Raw genomic sequence first — 10,867 nt, 5'->3', positions numbered from 1 at the left:
TAAGTGTGTAAGGTGCATACATTGACTTACAATTATATGGACGTCGGGTCCGCGCTAAAAAGTGTCCGAACTTATAGGGCGCTAAATTCGTATACAGAGCGTCATTCACGCTTTAATCTACGTTTGTTCGACTGACAGCGAATCAAACAAAATTAGACAGTACTGCGATGACATTACAATTTAAATCCAACGTTTTAGCTTTGTCATATTCCTTTACATGTCACTACGTTTAAATAGGTTGACTTGGGACATTTTTTTCGTGATTTTTGTATTAGACCCATCGTCCATTTATTTGTAAGTCAATGGGTGCACTATAGCCATTGACAAGTACGAACTTCAAAAACCTTTTCCACGCTAGCGTGCAAAAAACGCGTTTGCGCGCAGATTTCTAATGAGAAAGAAAGCCTTTACGAGCTAGTGAGGTGAAAAAAATATTATCTATACGTTTATATAAAAAACAACTTCTGTGACTTAGCTGCTGGTAACAAAAAAATACTTATACTTTAAAACTTAAGAATTTTCTAATAACTCAATTTTATTGCGTCAAATGTCGGGCAAGTTACCTTTGACTTTGGAAATCTAGATTCATCTACATGGCGAGGGTCACAACCTAACTTGTCAACCTTTGAACTCTTAACTTAAGTTCACAGCCTAAAGTTCCGTTTTAACGCCACATATCTGGTAAAACTCGTGTTCAGGTAGAACAAAGTCCTTTGTCAATTCTTGAAATTTATTTAGTTCACAGTAGCGTTCGCAACCTTCAACTTTCAGGGTTTCTGAAACTTCTCCGGCTTGCTTTAAGTAGATAGGCTGAAAAAAAAAAACATTTTGCTTAAAACTTGATCTGGCGTTGATTACTCACTGTGTAAAATTTTTTTACGCAGAATGTTCTTTTCGCAGAACGTCTTTTTTGCAGAATGTCTCTTTGTTGAAGCCGTGGGCTCGCATCTATGAGTTACTCGAAATTTAGTTTGAAATCGATGAGATTAAATTTGCACGTTGAAGAGGTTCACAGCCCTCGGAAAACATATGCAGTCCCCATCCCGCACTGGGCCAGAGCGGCGGACTATGTTCTAAATCCTTGCCCGAGAGGAGGCGCATGCCTGGCAGTGAATATTAACACTAAGAAATCTGCTTACCAAAATACTAAACTCTCCCGTAATCCGACTCTTGTACAGTTCCAACATGAAAGCAGAACCATATTCAGGTATACTGTCATCTTTGATAGTTCTGGTAACTTCCATCAGAGCACCAAGGTTGAAGTCATGGGCGGAGAAGATTCGGAGCCGATGAGAAACTGGAGAACCCGATGCGATTTCTTTGGCAATATTGATGAAGTTATTCAGCAGTACACCTGCGAAAAAACAGAAGAATTAGGCAGTTGAATAATTGCTGGGATCCCACTTATGGGATTGCTATGCTAAATACCAACTGGCCACCTTCGATTCAATAGACCAGCGTGCTAAGAGGTTTATAGGTGTCGCGGCCAACGAACACCACCGTAGAGTTGCCAGTTTATCGGTATTCTACAGGATATGTCACGGTGAGTGTGCGATGGAATAGCATAATATGATTCCGCCTTCCCCTTTCCATCAACGGGGGACTAGACGGGGGCTGGGGTTCCACCTCTATGTTGTGAATATTCCCAGGATTCCCACGAAGCGTTTCGCTTCTACATTTATATGGCTAGGGAGTGGAATTCTGCCTGCAGACTTGTTTCCCGAGAGTGAATCGGTATTATTTAGGTGTGCATGCTACATTCTCGACCTCTGATCACTTTCCATCAGGTGAGATGGAGGGCAAATGCGCACTTATTTTTTATATATAAAAAAGGTTCTTAAAATAATTAGCGTTTGACTGACTTCAAATTGTGTTACCAATATTTTTTTTTATGATACCCTTGACAGTACGAACAAGTCGTGCGCCTGCACACAAAAAACGGAATTCTGCTAATAAGAAAGAGCAATTTCTCAAAATATTTGCTAATTGTGAAAAAATATTTATTAAAATAATAAAATATTGTCATTACAAAAATACTGCTTTTCTTTTTCTAATACAAATTTACTCTGAACTTTATTGTAACTTTTAGACAAATCCTTCACTGCAAGATTTTATTTCATTTCTAATCAATTAATTGGACATTTAAGTAATGTCCAATTAATCAAGAAGTTTTAACCTCTTACATCAAATTTAAATAATCTTAAATGAATTCAAAATTTCTTGGGTGTATAATAAGAAAATATATTCTTAAACAAAAAAAGAAGTACTTTGCTATTCAGATTAATATTCTAAATTCTAGAGTATATTCTTAAAGCAACATTTCGTCGCGTCGCGTTTCCATAGTCAATGTTGTCGTGACATGTCGCCGAAGGCGCACGCGGTAACGATTACTTTTAATTGTGCTTGTAATCATAAAAATCATAAACAGTCATTTATCCAAAGAAACAATACGTAGTATCTCTAGTTTGTTAGTGTGTTATTTGTAGTCGTAATTTAAGAAATTTGGTTTCAGCATGAAATCAAACTACACTTGTAACAAGCACAACTTTAACATGCAATTAGTTTCATCACGCCACTGCTAGATGGCATTAGTTGTACTCTGAAATGCGCTATCGTTTTGTTAACATCAATAGTATAAAGTCATCTCATATATTTTGAATTGTTGTGCTTCTGCCGCTGTAGCATTTATACGGCACTGAATGGTACTCAAGTATTTGAGAAGGTTTCGTCCTATTTCTGCTACTTTAAGTTTTGCACTGAACTGTGTGCTTTCACGCCAGTGAGACATACTGTTACGTCCATAACCCTGTAAATTTACCCTTTTTGATACCTCTCAATTTTTCATTCTTTTTCTAATAACTTTTAAATATTTTGTTGAATCTAGAGTGGCTTTGTGACTTGAAGTAAATTAATTTGCTTTTGGATTAAGTATTTCTGTCTTATAACTAAAATACACTTTTGAGACGTATTTTACTATTATCAAGTAATTATGCTCTAGCGTCTATAGGGAAAGGATCGTTTTGTTGGGTTTAATAGATTTGTCTTCATAAAAAGAATTTTGTCTTTTTCTAAGTAATCTGTTTTTACCTTGTGGTGGTACGCCTGTTCATAGCAGTTGCAGTGTTACTCGGGTTTTATTCGCATTAGTTTTGTACTTACCACCACCAATTTTCTTCATTTCATGATTCCTGAAGTACAATTTGTATGCAAGCTTCGCTGTTGCACTGAGTTTCGGTAACAGTGGTATCGCCCATTCAGGTAAATCCAGGCCTAGAGCTATCTGTAACAAGAAATGAACAAAATATCACCAAAAGTATTAGCAATGTGAGTATTACCGCTTTCAGGTTTTAAAGGGTAATATTGCTGGTGATGAAACTTCGAGCAAACATTATATCTGATAGGTAACCCTCTAAGTGAGACGGTAGAGACAGCGACATGGCAGAGAACCATCATGAGATGGGACGAAGAAGTCATGCGCCTGCCGCTCGTAAAGATGAAGAAGAAGAAGCTTTGAATCGTAAAGATCTAAGGGACAACTGCGACTGCGCCTGTCACCTTGAGACATAAGTTGACAAGTCCATGTGCCTGTAATGTCACCAGCAATCTTGCCCTTCAAAACCGTAAAGCAGTGATGCTCATATTTACTGCTTGGCGGCAGAAATAGGTAAGGACCTCTACTACTAAAGTAAAACACAATATAATCATGGTATAATAAAAGTCACATATGTCAAAAGTACTTTTATCACATGAAAGCCATAATAGTACTGTTCACGTTCACGTGACATGAACAGACAACCTGACCAGACATATATTACCACGTGACGATAATAGACTACTCAGCAGTGCACTGACCGAATAGCAATGTGCAAGACCAGCATGCCGAGTAGACGTTTCCTTTGTTTTACATTGTAAATTATATTGTAGATATACACGCACACATGTAAATAGAATTTGTATAAATAGTCTAGTTTTTAGAAATAAAGATCCAGATCCAGATGATCCAGACATCAACACTGTATCATCGACGACAACGGAACTCTCCTCACTACAGCATTCTCTCACTGCGGCCAAGACACCCTTAGCCGTCAGCTTATCTGATAAGTCTTGTGAGTCTGTGAAACTGGCAGTGAGAAAATCCTCTCCTTGCACCCCTTATCCTTCCCACCTTCCGTCTGTTACCTTGGGTCGCATGGTGACAGGCTTCCTCTACCTGTCTATAGGGCTAGGCTGTTAGGTAGGAACGTAGGGTTGTTTGTGATAGGTTACAGCTTTCCCTTACCATTTCATGTATAGGCAGCTAGCTTTAATTACACATATAAAACGATACTCAACAGTAACACTCATATCACACCCAACAAATACTACACAAAGACAGAGATAAAATTAGTTGGCTCTACAAGTACTTTGTGTACTATGGGCGGTAAATAAGGCATTAGGAACGAGATTCTTTCGGAGTCTAGGTTCGTAATTTCCGCATCCCTCGTGAAACATACAATGTTTTTCATCACACATAAATATCATGATTGCATGCAGACTAACTTAACTATAATGTCCCAAATAAAACCCTCGGCCCTGTTTTCTTCTCATTACAAACATGGTCGGCGGTAATGAAAAGATACAAGGAAAATTAGGGGGATTATAGTAGAGTTAGTCTGCAATCACACTATTTACGTGCAAGTGTGATTAAAAATATTATGAAATATGCGAAACAAACTATAAGTTTATGACTCCTAAGTAGGTTACCCTTCCTCTCCTTTCCATCAGCGGACCACCCGTGCCGGACTGCGTTGCCACAGTTGGACGGTCAGTTCAATACCGTCCCGCACTAAAAAGTTTGGCAATTCGTTCTTATGCCGAACCATCAAATTGTGGAACCAACTCCCGGCGCATGTATTCCCTCCCCTCTATAACATCGGGTCCTTCAAACGTAGTGTGACGAAGCATTTGGAAAGACCGGCAAAATGATAGTGACGGAGTGAAGATATTTGTGTTTTCCATCTGTTACTCTCATCTCTGAACTGTATTCGCACTTTCCATCAGGCGCGGTGCAGTCATTTTGCCGAGTCACAATAAAAAAAAAAAAAAAAAAAAAATTGGGCGGAGTGAGGCATCAGACGCCGAGCACATTGTGATCCGGGCGCAAACAGGCCTCGAAGACGCGACACTTCGACTCTGCGCCAGTGAGAGTTAGCCTTTGCAAACCTTGTAGTTGGCTTTTAAGCCCCTTATGACATTCAGTACAAACTACAGAAGGAAGTTTGGCCTTAGATAGTACAACAAGCCATTAACTGGAAGCTATAAAACAACTTAGTACTATAAAATATAATTGCTTGCGGCATGTGGTTCGGAACTAATTACAGTGGGTACCCAACGGTTGCGTAATAATTCAAATCCAGCTTTGTGGCTTGCATAAATTTTTGACAATAATAATTGTTTCAGAATTCGCACCTGAAACCAAACGTGTCATAAACAGATAGGAATTGGCAAAGTATGTTTATTTTAAAATAAAAAGTAGTATATGCATGGAGCGAATAATACCTCCTGAGATTATTGCATTAATTTTGTAAATATATAGCAATTATTTGTTTATGTAGTGTATTTAGAAGCATGGTTTTGTAATTGTAAATAATAATTATTATAACTTTTTTATACAAAAAAACCGTCTTCAAAAGTTTGTGTAATTACATCTATTTGCTAAGTTTTATTGGAATCGGTTAACGGAAACCGGATGTATCCCCTAGTTTGCCACCTTTAGTCGCGTCTCTGGATATAATAAAAAAACTACACTATAATACTATAACTATACAACGATGTATAAGTACAGACGGTTTCTTCAATCACGTCAAGAAATATCACAAATAAGCATGCAACCTGTCTCTCCCGTAATAGGTCAATGTGATGAGGCCAAAGTTTAATCCAATCAAAGTTCAGTAAGCTTGTGCTTAAGTTGGGTGCAGCTTAATCTTAATACTAACCATTAGTTGGCTTGCTTAGTCAAAGATAAGGCTTTAGTTTGTATTGGATCTTGTATCTGTTTTAAGGTGTAAAAATTAAAACAGTTTTAAGTTTAAATTTGTAATGAATTGATGTTCAATTATTTTTTGTGTAATTACTCTACTAGTTTGTTATAATTATGAGTACAAAGACCGAATCCGAAAAAAAATTTGGAATTCTAATTTCTCGCACAAAGACTGAATATGGACTTTCCAGCTTAGGTTTGAGTCTACAGTGAAGCCCAAGAACTTGCATGTGTTGCAAAGTGGAACCGCAGAGGTGACTATTGGGCATGATACGGGATTTCTTCGTGAGAACAACACTAGGTTCGACTTAGACGTGTTTAGAATAAGCCCATTTGCAGAAAACCATTCACAAACCTGACTGTACGTGTATGTTAGCTTTTTGTCCAATTCTGTGAAGCCTTTAGCACATACTATAACAGTAGTGTCATCCGCAAACAGAACTACCAAGCCCTCCGATATATAGTGCGCAAGATCGTTGATGAACGTCAGGAACAACGTATTACCCAAGGTCGATCCTTGAGGGATGCCGATGGTGATATCACCAGCAGCGGAGTTGGTTTTTTGCCGTCCGTACAGACTGGAACTGTTTGGCTTCTGTTTGTTAAGAAATATTTTAATAAATCGTGGGCAACTCCGGTGATACGATACATAGCTAATTTTTGTGTTAGTAATTCATTCCCAATCACATCGAACGCCTTTGTAAGGTCACAAAAAATCCCTGCTGTTTTATACTCATCATCAATGCTGGTAATGATAGAATCCATTACACTTTGCGCGGCAGCTGTGGTGGACCTACCTTTCCTATAAGCAAATTGTCTGTCGGATAATGAGTCGTTTATTTCTAAATCTTCCATAATGCTTGTAGATATAATGGATTATCATTTTTGATATGTTTGGAACTATTGTGATAGGCCTGTGGCTTTCAACCGGGTCTTATCCCCTTTCCCCTTGAATACCGGACATACACGGGTATTTTTTTAAATGTTAGGATATATACCTTCGGTAATTATTTCGTTTATAAGGGTTACGAGTACGTCTTCTATTACTGGCCAGACAGACATTAATGTACTTATGAGAATATCGTATATGTCCAGTGTTTTTGATGAATGCAACATGCTCTTTACCACCCTCTCCAATAAGTCACAAGTAACAGTTGGAAGGCTGAACTGGGGAACATCCCACTCACCTACACACTTTATAAGGAATGACAGATATTTCTCACAATTACTATGTAAATCTAATTTTGAAGTAATTGTAAGGAATAGGAGGGGAAAAATGTTTGGACATTTGTTGCGCAATGACGAACTATTGACGGTTGTTGTTGAGGGAAAGATGGAAGGAAGGAAGGAGACAGAGAGGAAGACCGAGAATGGCATTCTGTGACCAAATAAAAAGAAAGGTTAATGTGAGCAGTTACAGGGAGGTCAAGGAGTTGGCTATGAACCGTGAGGAGTGGAGGAGGCTACACCGACAAGAGCATGGCTCTTAAATAAAATGAATGAATGAAATGTAAGGAAGTAATCATTGAAACAATTTGGAATTTTATCAGGCGGTACAAGGTTTCCATTATGCGTTATTTGCACATTTTGTGATTTAGTCGTTGCCAAAATTTAATTGTTTACGATTTGCCATATTACTGTACGTGAGTTTTTAGTGGACATTATCCTATTGTCATTGTATACACGACGGTCGCGAAGACTCATAGATTTTATTAAATCTGAATAGTGTTGCACGCAATTACCTAATTGTTGTGCAGAAATTGTTGTAAATTTCAATGCAATGATTGAGTTCTTAACTCACCCACAGAGTATGGTTTTCTTTTTAATCGTAATTTTTTTATAGGAAAATGTATATCAATATAGTATGTCAATATTATCTTATCAATGAACTAAATTTTTCATTATTGTAAATGTCAATGTTGTAAATAAAATCCCAATTATAATTATAAATGTCCTTATAAAATAAATTAATTGATTCTTCTTCAAAGATACGTCGATGTATAAATTTGTTTGCATTTTTGTGTCGCGTAACAGACAATGCAAACAGCTGCTCACTGTGGTCGCTTATCGGCGTATCTAACGGAGAAACGGTTACGCAACACTCATCGCTCGAACCTATCCCACAATCTAAAGAAGTGCTACAAGTGTCACATTCGCGTGTGGGAAAATCGACAATATTTTTTGAGTTATAACAGCTCAATAAGTCGTCTATGCGCCGCCTATCCGAGTTGTCAGTCATATAATCCACGTTTATATCACCGACTAAAATGAACCTTTTATTTTCGTCAAATATTACTGATAATTTTTCTTTTTCTTTATTTAAAATCACCGTTTTCGGTTCTATAAATACCAACAATAATAATATTTTCTGAATACAATTCTATCGCATTGTGATATTCAACACTTAGGCCCTGTAGGTCAGTTCTTTGCTTGAATAAAATTCCTGTCTTCGTAAACAAGGGTACACCGCCGTGATGGACGCGCGGCCGGCAGTGATAATTTGCAAGCTCATACCCACTTAACTTCAAGCGTTTTGTTTCGTTGTTTCTGCACCATGTTTCGGAACACACAATTATATCGGGATTGTGTTTGTGTAAAAATTATATCTAGTACTCCTGTTTTACTAGTAATGGAACGTACATTTCTATGTAAGGTCGTTATGTTAGGTTCGATTTTTGTATTTGAGGTTATCCCCGATCGTGCGGCGCGTGTGTTCTTCGTGAGTTTTGTGAAGTGATAATGTTGAACTTTCTAATGGAAACTCCAGACTCCGGCGGGCCACAACTCCGGCGGGCCACAGTCCAGAATCCCGGACAGACTGGACTTTGTTGGCTGGCATTTCCAGCATGAAGGACTGACTGATTGAAGGACAGCTGTGACTGTAGATGCTGCTTTATGTCTTCCGGAGTGGCTTCTACACTAAAATTAAACAAGTGAAAGCTGACAGTGCGCGGCGGTGCCGCACGGAGGCCTCCTGACTGCAGTTCACGGGTTCTTTTATTGATAGGCTTGGTGGTGATCGTAGATTGCCGTGTCTCCCTTGTGTCAGGGGTGGATGTACATGGAGTCGTTGAAACTGGTTCGTAGTTGTCAGTGGAGTGTTTGTGGATAGTTTTCTCAAGCGGTTGTTGAATCATCGTAATTCCGTGAGTCAGTGGAACGCTTAGCCTGTGTGGAATGCCTGAAATGGTGTTCGAGAGATGGAAGTGGATGTGTGTTGCTGCCGTATTGTGCTGCTATCATGTGAGGTAATATTTTTGTATTTGCGTTTACTCTTGCGTCTGGTTGTAATTACGTGTGTTGTGGAGTTCAAATTGTCAATTTTCCTCATTAATTGTGACAATTTTTCGTCTTGTGTTGATATGTGTATGTTTTGGGTTTTGATAATTTCGTTGCAGTTATCTAATTTCATATTCAAGGCACTGATTTATAGTTCCAAATTTGAAATTACTTCCACTAACCTATCAAGGGCAGCTTTCGGTGGTGGAGCCATTTTCACCATTAACTTACAAATAAATGGACGACGGGTCTAATACAAAAACCACGAAAAAAATGTCCCAAGTCAACCTATTCGAAATTTAAATTGTAATGTCATCGCAGTATCGCGCTGTCAGTAGAACAAATGAAGACTAAAGCGGAGTGTCGCGCTCTGTATACGATTTTAGCGCCTTACAAGTGCGGACACTTTTTAGCGCGGACCCGACGTCCATATAATTGTAAGTCAATGATTTTCACTGATTATTTTGTTTTGTATTTCACAACACAGATTAATCTTGTAATCAACTGAATAATTGCGTTCGTTTTAGTTAACTTACAAATGTTTAAATTACTAATAATATTAAAAATTCACAGAGCGTTTAAATTTGGCAGTTAGCCGCACCAGCGCCACCTGGCGGAGTATATGTATGGAAGTGTGTCGTCACTCAGGTAACTTTACAGCTACCAGTCACGTCTGGAGATGTTGCTATTAACTGTATTTAAATATGTATTGAATTGATATTCAATTATTTTTTGCGAAATTACTCCATTAGTTTGTTTAATTATTAATACAAAGATCGAACATGTAGAAAAAAATCCTTCGGTCTTCGAGTTTTAAGTTAATAGATAAACAATTATTAAGTTTCATAGCACAGTTAATTAAATTCCAACTCAAACTCAAGTCTGCTCATTCGCTTACGAATCTTTTTTTTTATAATACCTACCAAGTGACAGTACGAACAAGTCGTGTGGCTGGTGTTATGCGCCTATTCATAACAGTTGCAGTACCACTCGTAGCCTTATATCGCAAAGATCTTAGGGGCATTGCCGTTATGCCCGTCACTCTGACACATAAGTTGGCAAGTCCCATGTGCCTGTAATTTCACCAGTACCCTTCCCTTTCCCAGGCGGAATGTAGTAATGCTTACAAGTACGGCAGTACTTCCCTGGATGAACTCTTTCTCCAGGCGCATTACTTGTTCGTCCCAGCGCTTGGCAACATAAAAAAAAATTCGTACCACAAATGGCTAAAGTAGAGTATGGACAATATTTACATTTTTTTTAAACACTTTTACACATCTCTATAATAAGGGAGTGTCTTAACAACAGAAATTACTCACCTGACTTTTATAGAGGTCGAATAGAGCTTGAAATAGGGTAGGATTTTCAGTAAAATTCTTTCCAGTCTCCTTTTCCAGTTTTACAACTAGGTCTTCGTATGGTAAAAACTCTTCTTGGATGGAGTCTGTCTTAGCTTGTGCCATAAGAGTTTTGAATCTTTGACAGTTGGAGTAGTACCGGAGCTGTAATGAAGATTATATGTTTAGTATAGAACTGGAATAAACATAATAATATGACCTCTAAAAGATC

General features: G+C 38.1%; 1 protein-coding gene across 1 annotated transcript; it reads right to left on the bottom strand.

The window, feature by feature from the left end:
* Positions 1 to 206: 206 nt before the first annotated feature.
* On the bottom strand, positions 207 to 10,800 carry LOC113238834 (prostatic acid phosphatase-like; the record flags this gene model as incomplete). Its single annotated transcript, XM_026475679.1, has 4 exons — positions 207 to 810; positions 1,140 to 1,354; positions 3,160 to 3,280; positions 10,618 to 10,800. Coding segments are annotated over 4 exons (678 nt in total), but the record flags the coding sequence as incomplete, so codon positions are not given.
* Positions 10,801 to 10,867: the final 67 nt, after the last annotated feature.

The sequence above is a fragment of the Hyposmocoma kahamanoa genome, unplaced genomic scaffold (assembly GCF_003589595.1).
Source record: "Hyposmocoma kahamanoa isolate Upper Pololo Valley unplaced genomic scaffold, ASM358959v1 98350, whole genome shotgun sequence".
Lineage (NCBI taxonomy): Eukaryota > Metazoa > Arthropoda > Insecta > Lepidoptera > Cosmopterigidae > Hyposmocoma > Hyposmocoma kahamanoa.
Note: the sequence above shows the minus strand (reverse complement) of the source record. Positions and strands in the feature narration are given on the sequence as shown.